The sequence below is a fragment of the Sinocyclocheilus grahami genome, unplaced genomic scaffold, assembly GCF_001515645.1.
Source record: "Sinocyclocheilus grahami isolate Dianchi unplaced genomic scaffold, SAMN03320097.WGS_v1.1 scaffold1530.1, whole genome shotgun sequence".
NCBI lineage: Eukaryota > Metazoa > Chordata > Actinopteri > Cypriniformes > Cyprinidae > Sinocyclocheilus > Sinocyclocheilus grahami.
The window spans coordinates 25,291-42,161 of NW_015506709.1; the positions used below are offsets into that span (position 1 = coordinate 25,291).

The 16,871-nt window shown below is 37.0% G+C and overlaps 1 protein-coding gene and 1 long non-coding RNA gene across 2 annotated transcripts; one reads left to right on the forward strand and one right to left on the reverse strand.

Moving 5' to 3' along the window:
- Nucleotides 1-7: 7 nt before the first annotated feature.
- Nucleotides 8-7,826, reverse strand: LOC107570983 (zinc finger protein 367). The gene is made up of 5 exons (XM_016257266.1): nt 7,257-7,826; nt 5,838-5,988; nt 5,641-5,760; nt 2,007-2,145; nt 8-1,014 (listed from the first exon to the last, which is right to left on the reverse strand). Exons 1-5 carry the CDS (start codon nt 7,518-7,520, stop codon nt 780-782), a joined length of 909 nt encoding a protein of 302 aa, XP_016112752.1. The 5' UTR covers nt 7,521-7,826; the 3' UTR covers nt 8-779.
- Nucleotides 7,827-11,518: 3,692 nt separating this feature from the next.
- On the forward strand, nt 11,519-13,030 carry LOC107570988 (uncharacterized). Its single transcript, XR_001607119.1, has 2 exons — nt 11,519-11,555; nt 12,958-13,030. It is a non-coding gene; the product is annotated as an uncharacterized lncRNA (long non-coding RNA).
- The last annotated feature ends 3,841 nt before the right edge of the window (nt 13,031-16,871 follow it).

A 16,871-nucleotide genomic window follows, 5' to 3' on the forward strand; every position in this document is an offset into this window, starting at 1 on the left:
TGGGGGGGGGGGGGTATAAAAATTAATAATATATTATTTCAGCTATAAAATGAATTTCCAATGACAAGCATCTTTCAGTTTCCAAACGAATCCATGAAATCTGCATCCGAACGAACCACCGAATGAAGCACATGAACAGAAAAACGTAGTGTTACGGATCGCGGAGACACCGAAGTGCTTTTTGGATCCAGAATCTCATTTTGATCTTTGGAAGTACAGTCGTAGATTAATATCGTAAGTGCTTCTTCGCTTTACCCATCAACTCTATACACTAGTTTATAAGCGTGTACCAATGCGGCATCTTAAAGCTGGTTAGTTTTCTCGACGTTATTGCGAAGCCTGAGCCGGTGGCTTTAAATAGAGAATAAATACATGATTAAACATGACCAATGTCATGCACGACGGCGTACGAAGCGAACCGGACTAATGTATAAAAGCGCTATGCCATCTGCCGTCAGTAAGTCTTCATCTTTAGCAGGTCGGTCTTTCAAAAACAAACACACACACACTCTCTCTCTCTCACACACACACAGAAATCCGCTCTCGCACACAAACCCCAAAGAATCAAACAAACACTCTTTCCAACAAAAGTGCACGATGAAACGAACACGAGACGTCTCATCATCTCCTTAACAAGCTGAGAAAACGACAACATTCTCCATATAATGATATCACTACCATCATAGCAGCCTAAAGGTACAACAGGAAGCAAAATAAGGTGCTTGTAGCTTATATGAACCCAGGAGGGTCTCAGAGGCGAGGGAAGTCGCTGGCGTATCTCATGCGGAGAGATTGTTAGCCAGCTCGATGAGCGCTAGTGCGCCGTGAAGACGCTCGCGCTGCTCTCGAAGACGCCTGCCGCCGCTCTTCTCTTCGTCCTGCTCCTCTTCTTCACCTTCATCAGACTGCAGGAAGTCCAGAGGGTCCTGCTGCTCCTGGTCCTCTATAGTGGTCTTACTCAGAGTCTTTGCTTTAGTCGGCGCGGGCGTCCGCTGCTCCCTCATCTGCCAGTATCTGACAACACAAACACGGTCACTCTGATGGACCTTCACGCTCATTAATGCACAACTAAAACCATAAAATAATAAATAAAAATAGACTCGATCAATCGCATCAAAAAAAAAAAAGTTGTTTCTATAATATACTGCGTGTATTTATTATGTATATACAAATACACACACACATGCATATACATATTTAAGAAAAATATGTTATGTTTCTATATTAAATAAGTATGATATAATTTATGTGAATATAAATATATACAATATATATACTGTATTGCAGTGGTTATATTTACAAATTGAATGTTGCAATGACAAAATGTTGCACTCAATTCAAAGTTCAAATGTTACAAAAAAGTTACAATGTTGATGTTGTAATACTGGTAGCAATAATATAACAATTTGAAGGTATATGTTACAAAAAAGTAACAATTCTGAAATACGTTGATGGTTGTATTTTTTGTCTTCCTATCAGTGTTGTACAAGGTTTTGTATAGTAACCATAGAATATGATCAAACAGCTTAAAATAGCTGGGCTAAGATATGTGAAAAGCAGTGTTAAGTCGCTGGGGGATATTTGTAGCAATAGCCAACAATACATTGTATGGGTCACAATTATACATTTCTCTTTTATGCCAAAAATCATTAGGATATTAAGTAAAGATCATGTTCCATGAAGATATTTAGTAAATCTCCTACCGTAAATATATCAAAACTTAATGTTTGATTAGTAATATGCATTGCTAAGAACTTCATTTGAACAACTTTAAAGATGATTTTCTCAATATTTAGATTTTTTTGCTCCCTCAGATTCCAGATTTTCAAATAGTTACATTTATAACAGCTGAGTGGGTTTTAGGGGGTCTAACAACGCCCCTTAGCTGTTATAAATTCACTGTAAACCAAGGCTTCTTTCTTTATTAAACGGGTTAAATTCGACGAATATTTGAAATTAAATTTAGTTTTGACAGCCCTTGGAGTGTGTGTTGATGTTTTACTCACTTCGCCAGCCATTCGGCCACAGCCTTGTCATCGGCTCCCTGTGATTTCCCGGGGCCACCCGCGGGCTCCTCGCGCTTCAGCCGAGCGTATGGGTGTTTGGGACAGTGACGGTTAGCGTGCGTGAATCGGCTACTGCAACCTGAAACACACGAGGAGAAAAACAAAGCTTTGAAACACACATCAACAAACCTGTGTTATTGAGTATCACTGACTATGTTTACTGCTGTTTAATTAATTTTTTTATTAGCTGTGATTCTTTTTTCATCTTTGATGAATTAAGAGTTAAAAAAAGAACACCCTTTATTTAAAATAGAAATCCTTTTTTAACAATACACTACCATTCAAGAGTTTGGGGTCAGTATCTTTTCTCTTTTTTTTTAAATAAATTAATACTTTTATTCAACAACGAGGTGTTAAATTAATAAAAACGTCATAGTAAAGACTTGTATTGTTAGAAAAGATTTTTATTTTGAATAAACTCTGTTCACAAGTTTTCATTCATCAATAAATCTTGAAAAAAGGAAAAAATGTCCCCCCCAAAAATGTCATTTTTCAAATTTGTATTAGTTTGCATGCATGTGAGCCTATGTTCAAACAAGATGTTTATATATGATAGTTTTATAAATTTCCCCAAATTTCCAATTAATTCCCCAAAATTCCTGGCAAGTTTCAAACTTGGAATATTTCCAAAATTCCCCAGACGAAGTTCCCATGGAAACTTACCTGAAATGTTCCGCCCCTTTGCAACCCTATCTACTTGGACATCAGTAATCTAATTATTTACCTCATAATATTGAATAAGACAATACTATGATTAAGGTGTTTACTAGGGGTGATTTTTGAGGCCGATCACAGAAAGCAGTATCAGTTATTCAGGGCCTGAATTTCATTTTTGAAAATGAATTCCCCTCTTAGGTGACTCTTGTGAGAGGGGATGTTTTAATTTGAGGGGGGCTTTTTTTTTAATTTTATTTTTTTTAGACATTTTCTCACCTAAATGTTTGATCATGCAGTGCATTTTTTCATGCATTGCATCAATCGTGCAATTGTTGCACACTAGCTTACACACAGCGCAAGCCTGATTTCGTGAGCTGTGTGTGAGGCGGCCTTTTAACATTTATCCATTATTCTGATTTCAAATCCAAACATCGTCACTGAAAATGCTTTTTCAGCATTGATTCTATTTTTTTTTTAACAGTACACCAATACAAATGTTCGCAGACGTGTTTAAATGCAATAAATATAAGCAACACATTATTCAATACTTTTTACTTTTGCATTTACTTCTAGATTGATACATTAAGTTGCTCAAGCAAGTGGCAAACCATTTAATTAATAATTAATAATAATTTATGCATTTAGCAGATGCTTTTATCCAAAGTGCATTCAGGCTATACATTTTTTACCAGTATGTAAAAATTATTTAAATTACTTTTCTTACATACATTATCATTGACAGAAACAGTCAGCTCTACTGCCTTCTTTTTTGCATTTAATTCTTTATTACAAGCATTCCTGCGGTTCATAAAAACCGTTGTTTTCCTACCTCCACGAGTGCCATCTATTATTACCTCGTTTATCTAAAAGTGCTCTTTTCCTTTAAACCTAGCCAAAAGCCATAGCCTGTGTTGACTGTTAAACACCGTAGACTTTAATTATGTGTATTTATGGTGTAATTACTACATTTTCGTGTCAATCTATGTTCATATTTACCCCAATAAAGAGTCTCAAGCATGGCTTTAGTCAGATTAAGGTAATCAAAAATCTGTTTACATGGTAGATTTTTAATCAGAGTATTATTGTCTTAATCGTGTTAAAATCGGAATATTGTTGTCCTTGTAAATGTACTCACTGATATACTATTATAGTGTTTGCTCAGTTTGAATTGGATTTTATTTTTATGTGTGTTTTAAAAAAACCGAGCGGGTGGATCTTCATCATTACAGGGTGGTTGTGTGCACGCACTGCTAACACACATTTATGTTCAAACAACTTGTAAACGTGAATTTTGCATAATAGGTGCCCTTTAAGGGCCGCTCACAACTAGGACAATAACTATAATGATAAAGATATAGTTTTAAAGTTGTTCTAAATGTAAAAGAACAGTCAACATCACAACTATAATGATAACGACACAAATGAACGATGTTGTTGAAATCACTTTCAGAGCAACTTTTTTTAAACTGACGATCAATAAAAACTAGGGCTGTGTATCACCAGCAAAGATACGATACGTATCACGATACAGGACTGCACTGAATTTCACCTCAGCAGAATTGAGTAAAACAGCTGTTTATTAAACACTGCTTACTATAGTGCCATTTCTAGCTATTGGCAGAGCAGCAGCTGAGCTCTGCATTATGAAGGGCCTCCAACAGGGTTGCCAGGTTGATAAAGATAAGTAGCACACTTAGCAGATATTTCTGTATTGCGCAAGTGTGAAGCTCTGTTTTGGGGATAACGTCTCTTTATATCAGGACAGTTGTGTTCCTCTGCGGCCAGATTATTAACAGATGCTCTATTCATTCTTTTTTAGAAACCTCACACTTTTTGACTCAATTTTAAACGTTGTAAAATTAAGCGTGGTCCACTGCTGCACACGTGCCACAGTATCGATACAGGGCCTGCTTGGCAAAACATTCAACTCTAAATTAACCGATAAAATCGCGTTGATTTGCAGCTAAATCACTAGAGTGAACACTAGAGAAACTAGTTCATACTTGTGTTTGTAATGCGGTTTAGTGAAAGCAGTAGAGTTGGGTATCGTTTGAATTTTATAGATTCCGATTCTTAACGATTCCAATAAGATAAAAAAAATCCCAAAAAAGCCTACAAAACACTTAGGCCTACAAGAGGAACTTTTGCCTATGCTTTAAAAAAATACCACAGCAAACACAATTAAGACTATAAATTTCAAATATTAAAGTGTTAAAGAGAAGTAATCAGTCAGTAATAAAATAGGAACAAACAAATCAATTAGCAACAGCCTAAATAAACACAACTGAGCCCAATTTCAGGTACAGAAACAATAATTACAAGTTTAAAAACACTGCATAATGTAGATTCTTAATTACATTTATTCAAGATATTCAGTCAAGATGAGTGAATTATTTTCTTTTGTTCTTCGATTAACATTAACGACAGGCAGTGCGTTTATTAGGCTGCTGTCTCTTTAACACCGAATGCACGCAGATCTAAAAATACTGCACACGTGTGTTTTCGTTCTCATCTGTTTACGTCCACTTAAGACAAAAAACAGCTGTGTTTATGATGATATACTGACATAGTTTTCTGCATACTGGTCGATAAATGCGACCCTGGAGCACAAAACCAGTCATAAGGGTAAATTTCTCGAAATTGAGATTTATGCATCAGCTGAAAGCTGAATAAATAGCTTTGCATTGATGTATGGTTTGTTAGGATCGGACAATATTAGAAAATCTGGAATCTGAGGGTGCAAAAAAATCTAAATATTGAGAAAATCATCTTTGGAAATGCATGAAACGGTTCGAGAACGGACACAAGCTGGGATTCGTTAAGCTGAATCGAAATGCACGCGTCTTGTTGAAAACCCGGTTCTTGGCACCGGGTTCTCGATACCCAACCCTAGAAAGCATTGAATGCTAACGCTCACCTTTCTCCGAACAGACGAAGGGTTTTTCTCCGGTGTGCAGGCGCTGATGGGTCTTCAGCTGTCCGCTCTGGACGAAGGCTTTCCCGCAGTCCGGATAATCGCACAGGTACGGTCTTTCACCTGAGACGAGAAGAGGAACGTTAGCGCTCTCGCTCTGATGCCGGAACACAAATACGGCTCACTGTGGCGGCGCTGACCCGTGTGCGTGCGCTTGTGCGCCTGGAGAGATTTCTCGCGGGGAAAGACGCGGTTGCAGATGTTGCAGCGGATGTGGCTCGTGGAGTTCTCGCCCTCGTTGATCAGCTCTCGGACGGTGTCTGCCCGCGGGCGTCCGCGTCGAATGCCATCCTGAAATAAGACCGCAGGAACATGAATGATACATATGTGTCCCTGCAGCACAGAAGCAGTGTTAAGTCGCTGGGGGATATTTGTAGCAATAGCCAACAATACATTGTATGGGTCACAATTATACATTTCTCTTTTATGCCAAAAATCATTAGGATATTAAGTAAAGATCATGTTCCTTGAAGATATTTTGTATGTTTCCTACCGTAAATATATCAAAACTTAATGTTTGATTAGTAATATGCATTGCTAAGAACAACTTTAAAGATGATTTTCTCAATATTTAGATGTTTTTGCACCCTCAGATTCCAGATTTTCAGATATTGTGCGATCCTAACAAACCATACATCAATGGAAAGCTAATTTATTCAGCTTTTTCAGCCACTATTGTCTTTTAAAGAGCTGAAATGGAGTTTGTTTTCATTATTGATGCATTTTGCAACATTAATGCTGTTATTTTCTTGCTCGTTTGATACTGTGAAGCTGCTTTGAAACAAGCTGTACTGTAACACAATGGCTTTACTTACTGCGAGAGAATAATAATTACAAACTTTATATTTTTTAATAGCGCCATTAAAAGTTGCATTTTACAAAAAGAACAAATACATTGGAATACAAAATAAATAAATGAAATAATACTGAAAACACACGTTGACAATGAAACGCGGCATAAAAGATAATATTTTATTAATACAAAACAGTGGCACATATTAAATATAAATTATGATCCAATAATGTTATACATGAAGTGCCATATGTAATAAACAAATAAAACACTGTAATTACATAATAATAGCATATTAAAACCACATTTATGGTTGCTTTATTTTACGGTGTCCTAGTTAGTGTAATGATGCATATTAATTATCTACATGTACTTACTATATGTACTTAATATGTAATGATGCATTTTAATTAAACGTCTGTTAATGTACGCTTCGAGTAAAAGCGTATGATTTAAAGCAGGGCACTCTAAACAAAACACGTTGTACAGTCGTGTAAATGTGATACGGTTATGTTAGCAGTCATGTTGGAGTTTTCTAGAAGCATTACTCGCTCACTTTTTTGGCGCGCACGTCTGACGTCACGCCTAACTTCCCAGGAGGAGAATTTAAATCCCGTTCGAAGCGCGCCTTTTGCATATGACGCGTTACTGTAACGGTTTTAATATGCGCGCTAAACCTCAAAATCACTTCGCGTAGCATTAATACGTGCTGATAAAACTCTCAGTTATACAGTACGCGTTATTAGTACAGTACAGCTCGTCTCACCTTGAGGAGCTCGTCGGATTCGGCGGGAGAGCCGCGGGTTCGGGTCGGCGAGGCGGTCGCGCTGCCAGAGCCGGGGCTCAGAGTCACGTTGTGCGCGTTTTCGCCCCAGCGCCACGGGTACACCATGAAGTCGCTGAACCCGGGGCTGGTGGGCATCAGGGAGTCCGCCGCTTGGGGCTTGCTGGGCGTCGTCTTGATCACGGACACCAGGACTCTCTTCGGCGAGTCGTTGCAGAATATCACTTGATGCTTGCTGTCAGCCATCGCGAATAACGTCCGGTTAAAATGAAGCTTAGTTAAAAATACGTGCAGTTGGAGGAATATCCCGCCGTGTTATGAAGTCAGTCATTCCCAGAGTATCGCTGTGCAGGACCGCGACGCGTCTGGCTCCGCTCTCACTGGAGGAGCTGCTGCGGTGACCCGAACTCGCTCGCTAGTTTCCCGCGTTGGAAATCGCGCCAGAGCGCGGCGCACAGCCAATCAGCGAAGAGGAGGTTACGGCGCTGGCGCCGCGCGCAGAGAACGAACCAATGGCAGACGCCGTGACTTTCGCGCAGCCAATCACAGATCGCGAATCGTGCCTCGACGCCGCGACACTTTCTAAATATGGCAGCGCGCGCTCTTTCTGACGGACGCAGCGGTTGTCCAATCACACGGCTCGTTGTTTACGGCAGTGTTTTTTTTGTACAGCGCCATATCTCACTCTATAACGAAAACATTACACATGCCTCAACAAGAAGGAACAAGGGAAAAAAAAAATAATAATAAAACAAGCATCCGTTTACAGACAAATACATATATTTAAATTCCATAGGATATTACAAAGCGCATTTTAATACAGAAAATATACTTCGCAGGTCAGCACCATTATTTATTATATATCATGTGAAAATGTTAAAGGAGGCGCATATATGAATCGTTGTACTTGCTTTACTGTGTTTAGAGTTTTACTGTGCGGCAGTGTTGCCAGGTCTGCGGGTTTCCCGCTTAATTACCGCGGGTATCACACGGCTCGTTGTTTACGGCAGTGTTTTTTTTGTACAGCGCCATATCTCACTCTATAACGAAAACATTACACATGCCTCAACAAGAAGGAACAAGGGGAAAAAATAAAAAAATAAAACAAGCATTCGTTTAGACAAATACATATATTTAAATTCCCATAGGATATTACAAAGCGCATTTTAATACAGAAAATATACTTCGCAGGTCAGCACCATTATTTATTATATATCATGTGAAAATGTTAAAGGAGGCGCATATATGAATCGTTGTACTTGCTTTACTGTGTTTAGAGTTTTACTGTGCGGCAGTGTTGCCAGGTCTGCGGGTTTCCCGCTTAATTACCGCGGGTTTAAGCGACCCCAATAACGTGATATTTAGCCTATAAATGCGAAGTTTACCAGGAGAACCCCGCCAAACACACGATTTGTGTTTATGTTAACCGGAGGAGCGCTCCTCGAAACGGCATTGAGCGGGGGTTGTTGTGTAAACCTGGCAACCCTGCTGTCGTCCGCTCCGCTCGCGAGCTTTCCTGCAGTGTAACGTCTCCCGCGCTTAATCGATTTAAAGGGAAAGGCGGGCGGTGACGGTGGCGGGAAAGTGACGTAATCATGGTCTCCACACAGCGAACCCTTTAACCCCTTCATTCCGTCTCAGATAACAGCCTCCCGCGTGTCTTTCAGCACCTCGAGCTCAAAACATAACTTTGAAATAGTCCCGCAAGACTTTAGCATCACGTCCACATTTCGCGCGGTCCTGTCTCGTTTCAAAGAATTTAACTTTTAATGCGTGCTAGTAAAGGATACAAGAGTCCAGCATTAAACCCACATTTGTCATCTCGTGTAGAATTGCGATTCTTTTTGGGAGACATGCATGCTAATATTTTCTGTAAGAATTGATATAAGACACCACAGACATCAAGCCCCACCCAATATTCATATCACTAATCAACTACACCGCAAATCATGCAGCTTTAGGCTATTTGTAAACTATAAACACGTGTCCCACAACCCGGAAGTAACGTTTACACGTGTGTGCTGGATGAGGATTTTTAAACATGATTTTGGAGATTGCAGTCATAAAGCAATTTCTACTCAGATACGTTTATTAGATGAGCTTAGCCGGAACAATTATGCTTTACTTATTTTTGGAAGAAAAAAAAAAGTTTGTTGTTTTTTTTTTTTTAGTAGTTCATATGCTATTGTTTTCTTTACTAGTTATGGTTTTATTAACAGTTTAGTTGTTTCAGCACAAGTTAACCTAAATAACGTATACATATTTAAATAAAGGATTTTGATTGAGTTAAATGATTATTTTCTTTCTAAATGTGAATAAACAAATATATAATGATGTTCATTCAACAACTACATTTGCAATAGCAGAAGGATTTATTAAAAGGGATACGACTCAAATCCTTTACTATCATATATATGTGAAATAATCATGATTTAAATTTGCTCATCAAACTAAAGGTATGCGGTATTTACAGTAAAAATAAGACAGTCATGATTAGCACAGTATGATTCACATTCGGTCATATTTCTGTAAGTATTAATAAAGATACAGTATTTAAAAAAAAAAAAAAAAACACCATTACAGATTTAGTAACAATGCATAATGGCAAAGGCAGCACTCGTGATATTTACAACGGCATAAAAACTCAAACTTCACATACGCTTTAAAAATAAATGCATTGCTTTCTCTTGATCAAATAAAAATGCTTAACATCTGCTGATTTCGCACTAAACACTCTGGATATGGTTTATCGTAGATGACTCGGACGAAGCCATGAAGAAGTAAGACTGGAGTGGTATATCAGTGCAGGGATGTTGGTCTTCTCAGCGCAGCAGAGGAGCTCGAGCTTTGGAGATGGAGTTACTGTAAAACAACAAATACATTACAGACCAAACCCAGACGAGCAGAACGACGAGCACTCGTGCACATGCTCTAAACTCAGACGGATGCTGAGAAACGCTTTATAATTACGAAGCGATAAAATCATAAAAAAATAACATTAATATACATTATATATATATATATATATACACAATTTTATGCTAAAATAAGTAAGAATTATATATTATAATATAAAATAAACATGCATGATAATGAAATATAATCATTACTATATCAATTATCTACACACACAATATATAAATAACAAATAAAAAATGTCATAAAATATGCAAAATATAATGATAAAATAAAAAGTATTATAAATGTAAAATAATGCATGGAAATCTTACTTAAAATTACCTTGATGAATTAAAAAAAAAAAAAAGGTTACCTTAACGACCTTGATGTTGATTTGGGCTGTATTGTATTTTCTTCCAACCTGCAGATAAAGTAAAAAACTAAAGTTCAGTGTGACAAAAACATGCAAAAGGACGACAAAAAAAAAAAAAAAAAGCACAGACATTTGATGCATTAGATGCGTTGGTGTCTCTGATGCACAGACAGAGCGTCACACATGCAGAGAGAGAAGCCGCAGAATGATTCGACATCCCTCCCGTTATACGACATTACAATCACGTCGGTTCACACGCGTAGCATTTGATACAAAATCATCCTTTAAAGCCTCAAATGAGCTACACGAAGCAGAAAAACTTTATAAGACGACCGGATGGAGAGAGAAAAACTTTGATCATCCGGATCATCGTCCTCTGACAGCAAACACATGTAGGCTACATACATCAAAAATCATCCAGTTATGTAACGTGCGAGATACTGTTCATATGTTTACTGAATTAATGATTGGATTGTGTGCAGTGTTATAAAGTAAGGACAGATAAGGAGAGCAAGATACAATTATCAATGCATGACACACATATTACATATTCACAAGTGCTTGAGCAAAATGCAGTTAATGCACCGAGAGACAGCAAAGACTGACAAATCAAGCCACAAAAACTCAACACATCCAAACTGAAGTGTTTAGGGATGTTCATTTCGGTTATTTTTCCTAATAATATAAAAATATATTAATATAATAATAAATAGGCCTATACGAGAAAATGAAAGAAAAATTGTTCAACAAGTAGTATGCAGAGTTTCGGGTTTTTTTTCGATTTTTGTGCTGCACGAAAGGAAACCAAGACGGCAGAAAGCGGGATCCTATTTTTCTTTAGGCTATTTTATTTTACAAAAGCACAAAGATTTGTTTTTATCGTCAACGCAAATAAAAGCAAACCTTTTACAATTCCGATTATCTTTATGACTAAAAGGAGTAGTTGCTTCCACTGTCAGAAGGAAAACATTCAAGTGATTGCGCCGGCGCCGCATACGCACACAATTAAAGTCCCAATGAAATCAAAATTAAAAGTTTTTTGGGTGTTAGTATCAATATGTTAGTCTTAAGGTTATCTAGTGTGCTCCAAAACAGTAACAAAATTCGCATTTAGAAGATAGAAGCATTCAAAGCTTGCCGTTCGTCACTTCCGCCAAAGCGGCTCAACGATTTTTTGACGTCACATCGTACTTCATCTTCTCATCAAATCTTCGGACCAATCAAACGCTCTCTAGAAGCCGAAGCCCCGCCCCCTACACTATAAATAGACGCTGAAGCCGTGGCTGAGATCGGTCGCTTGTTCACAGTGTAGAAATATAATAATAAATAGGCCTATACGAGAAAATGAAAGAAAAATTGTTCAACAAGTAGTATGCAGAGTTTCGTTTTTTTTTCGATTTTTGTGCTGCACGAAAGGAAACCAAGACGGCTGAGAAAGCGGGATCCTATTTTTCTTTAGGCTATTTAATTTTACAAAAGCACAAAGATTTGTTTTTATCGTGAACGCAAATAAAAGCAAACCTTTTACAATTCCGATTATCTTTATGACTAAAAGGAGTAGTTGCTTCCACTGTCAGAAGGAAAACATTCAAGTGATTGCGCCGGCGCCGCATACGCACACAATTAAAGTCCCAATGAAATCAAAATTAAAAGTTTTTTGGGTGTTAGTATCAATATGTTAGTCTTAAGGTTATCTATAATCTAGTGTGCTCCAAAACAGTAACAAAATTCGCATTTAGAAGATAGAAGCATTCAAAGCTTGCCGTTCGTCACTTCCGCCAAAGCGGCTCAACGATTTTTTGACGTCACATCGTACTTCATCTTCTCATCAAATCTTCGGACCAATCAAACGCTCTCTAGAAGCCGAAGCCCCGCCCCCTACACTATAAATAGACGCTGAAGCCGTGGCTGAGATCGGTCGCTTGTTCACAGTGTAGTATTTCCTGTACGGTGAATGGCACGTAGTGTATAATATAGGCGATAGGGAACGATTCAGATAGTGTAAATATGCTTTCGATTGGTGCAAATGAGGTCTGGTTTCACGTTGTTTCACGCGAACCGCTGTAGCGCACGCAGTCAGATCCGGACTTCGCCTCCGGTCCAGAGACGCGATCGCACGGAGCGGATCATATGCGCGAGTCGGCATGTATTAAACACTTTTAAAACTACACAGCCTCAGCATGATTATGATCACTATTTTGTTTTACTAAGAGTTTCTGTTATTAGACTGTGGCTGTCAAATGCGGCTTTACCGAGCTCAACGGCTCTGACCCGTGCAGATATAAACAAAACGCTATTGGCCAATTTAAAAAGGGGGCGGGGCTGCTCGATATGTCCCGCCCTGTCTTCCTGGTTCAGTTGAAATTACGTCACCACATAAAATAACGTTGCGTGTTTCAAGGCACCTTTAAGCTTTGCTGCCTTGACAATGCAGCCCGTTCATTATCATCATAAAATACAGTCAGTCAAACATACGGAAAAAACACACTGCTCAGATTAAATATGTAGTAAAACCTGTGCTGTTAAGCGTCATCACCGTACATCCGTGGTGTTATGCAAAACATTTAGTTTTACGTGAATATTGGAACGAGAGTACATAAAAAAATATTTTGGCATTCAAATACATCGCGAATACGGAAACATTTGATTGCGTGTCGAATGAGAGACAACGGTGGTTTCAGTTTCGTTTGAGCCTAAATGAATTAGTTTTGGCTTGTCGTTTATATAGCTATAGCTTCTAATATTTTTAATTCTTGTTCTTTTTTTAAATACTGTTAATTGAAAGGATTTGTTGTGGAGTGAGGGGAACTAAAACAGCCTAGCTATGTTTACAGTGTTTGTTATAATGTTTGTAAACATTTCGCGTCGGCATTAGGCCCATTTCTGAATTAAATAATAAAATGCGACTTTACGCGACTTGCGTTTTTTCTTCTTCTAAAAAACACTTTTTTTTTTTTTTTTTTTTACGCGTAGCGTATTTTAACCATGCAGCAAACCTTTTTCAATATTTTGATAAGTTACTGGGGAAACAAAAAGTTTTAAACCATTTAACTAATTGTATTAATCAGTCAAAAATTATTACGGTCGGTTAACAGTTAACGGGTTAAAATGAACATCCCTAGAAGTGTTTCACAAATGAATCTGATCTCAAAGGAGCACAGTATTAAATATGTAGTAAAACCTGTGCTGTTAAGCGTCATCACCGTACATCCGTGGTGTTATGCAAAACATTTAGTTTTACGTGAATATTGGAACGAGAGTACATAAAAAAATATTTTGGCATTCAAATACATCGCGAATACGGAAACATTTGATTGCGTGTCGAATGAGAGACAACGGTGGTTTCAGTTTCGTTTGAGCCTAAATGAATTAGTTTTGGCTTGTCGTTTATATAGCTATAGCTTCTAATATTTTTAATTCTTGTTCTTTTATAAATACTGTTAATTGAAAGGATTTGTTGTGGAGTGAGGGGAACTAAAACAGCCTAGCTATGTTTACAGTGTTTGTTATAATGTTTGTAAACATTTCGCGTCGGCATTAGGCCCATTTCTGAATTAAATAATAAAATGCGACTTTACGCGACTTGCGTTTTTTCTTCTTCTAAAAAACACTTTTTTTTTTTTTTTTTTTTACGCGTAGCGTATTTTAACCATGCAGCAAACCTTTTTCAATATTTTGATAAGTTACTGGGGAAACAAAAAGTTTTAAACCATTTAACTAATTGTATTAATCAGTCAAAAATTATTACGGTCGGTTAACAGTTAACGGGTTAAAATGAACATCCCTAGAAGTGTTTCACAAATGAATCTGATCTCAAAGGAGCACAGTAACACTCCTCCTGTAAAGTTAAAGGATATTCTGGGTTTAATACACATTAAGATCTATTAACAGCAGCATGCGAGTCATAACGTTCATTACCACAAGAAATAATTGACTCGAACACTAATTACTTTAAGACTAAATTTAAAAGTGAAAATGAAAAAGCCACAACACAAACATTATACATGTTAACAGACTAAAGCGGGACTCGCTCATTAACCTCGTTATATAAATTTATATTCATTCATTTTATGCAAATATTTGGTAACACAAGGTCTCATGTGTTAACATTAGTTAATGCATTAAACTAACAATGAAAAATATATTTTTACACCATTTAGAAAAGATATATATTGTACTCTTATTAAATGTAGCATTATTCTTCTATGAAACTGACCAACAACTTCAGTGATTGTGTGTGATTTAGTCGCAAATTGAAGAAAAGTTTGTTTTTCAAAGCACTCTGTGACGTTTTTTTACTTCATACACACAAAAAAAGTGAAAATCTGATTTCTTGATGATTTGAGATTTTATAATTTCTAAATATAAAGGAAAAAGTATAAATGAATGACTAATGAGCCAAAAAGTGCTCCTCTGCTGCCATCTACATCACATTGTATTTGTTCAGCAATTTTTCATTAATGCAGTGAATGTTGTCATGTTATTACTGCATATATATTTCTCTTTTCAGTATTGATGAGAAATTTTATGTAAAAATATCATTGTATGAAATGTATAAGGACATATAACCTGAGAATTACCAGTATTAACTCCACTGCAAAGAATGGAATTTAATTAAATCTTTTAAATCTAAAACTAATTTTAAACTCATTTAAATGTAAAATTGCTCAAAAACAGTCTGAATTTTTGAAACATTTATTTCTAACAAAATATCAAAACAACAAATATTACTCAAACTTTGTTTTCAAACTAAATTAATTAATTTTACTCACATAAACTTTCACTTCCAGATGAAGAAAAAACGTGATCAGTTTTTCATGCTGCAATCCTATAGTGCGTCAATAGCGGTATATATTCATGCTTATCAACAAAATTCAGTCCCAAAAGCGTTGGAGATATGAGGTAAAGGCTAAATATATTTTACAAATGTTTTTTGACACTAATATAACAAATTATTTTAAATAAACTATTTTTGACATCTAATGGTACTCCATACATACCCGGGTCAAACTGACCTGAACATGAAATGTGTAACTTTTTATTTTAAAGGTTATAATATCTCATACAAAATAAATGTGTATTTTGAAGGTCTTAAAGTATCTGATTTGAATGCATTATAAGGTTTTTGATCGTGACTCTGTGCTGCAATAGTGCAAAATAGGGAGTCAATGCTCTTTATAGGCACTTTAATATTACAAAGCTTAAGCCTACTAGATAGAAACGGTTTCCAATTGTAAATTGAATCTCTATTCGCCGTCTGAGATCAGATCCAGTCCGCAGTGCAAATGAAAAAGACGACCAAAGCGAAATGACCACAGTGTGTTACAACAACACAAAGCAGTTAATACACTTCATGCATGACAAATCAAGCACAAACACCATCGTGCAAAGCAAAGACTTTGTGAAATGCTTCGTTAGAACATCTACTTTGACATCGTGCATGCTTGTAGTTAGACAAAAAGGGCTGAAAACGATATGTGAAGGTAGATTTCTACATGCATCTGACTGGAAAAAACACAGTTATGGTGAGACTTTTATCGTGACCCCATAAACACACTTTCAGAGATGCAAACAGGTAAGGAGGGAAAAAAAAGGTGAGAACATTGCGCAGATTGGGGGCATGCCCCAGACGGAATTTCTTTTAAAGATATTTGCTTTATATGCTCATTTGCTGTTACTTTAAGGTATTTATAAAAATATTTTTTATTACCTTATATGTCCAAAACGGTAATTTTTCACAAAACCCCCCCACAACGTTTAACATCTTTTATCAAGATTGAATATATTTGGTCAAAATCCCATGTTATAAAAGATGAAGTGCTATGCAGGCTATTTAAGACAATATTGGCTGATTGGACAGCAATGCTGACCTAAAATGCAAAATGTTTGCCCTCTCTCTCTCGCTCGCTCTCTTCACTGTTACCGCATATCAGACCTCAAATACATCAAATATTACCCTTTTTAGACATCCTTTTTAAAGTAAAGAGTAAAGAAAATACTATACAAAACTTATTGAAACAACCAGGGGCCAGTTGCATAAACTTAGCCCCCATGTTAAGACTGTAGCTGTGTCCCAAATGACGCACTGTACACTCATACACTATGTATAGTATTAATTATATAAAGTTATTTTGTCATTCATAATCGGAGTCTGATAGCCTCTCCCCCTTTGGTACGGCTTTAAAAGGATAGTTCACCCAAAAATGAAAATGTGATGTTTATCTGCTTACCCCCAGGACATCCAAGATGTAGGGGACTTTGTTTCTTCAGTAGAACACAAACGGAGATTTCTAACTCAAACCGTTGCAGTCTGTCAGTCATATAAT

What these genes read in the sequence shown, in the direction of transcription:
- LOC107570983 (XM_016257266.1), bottom strand. Translation starts at nt 7,520, where the DNA reads ATGGCTGACAGCAAGCATCAAGTGATATTCTGCAACGACTCGCCGAAG. An exon ending in AATCCGACGAGCTCCTCAAG is followed by an intron (nt 5,989 to 7,256) that starts GTGAGACGAGCT and finishes GTCTTATTTCAG; the next exon opens with GATGGCATTCGACGCGGACG. An exon ending in GTGGCCGAATGGCTGGCGAA is followed by an intron (nt 1,015 to 2,006) that starts GTGAGTAAAACA and finishes TTGTGTTGTCAG; the next exon opens with ATACTGGCAGATGAGGGAGC.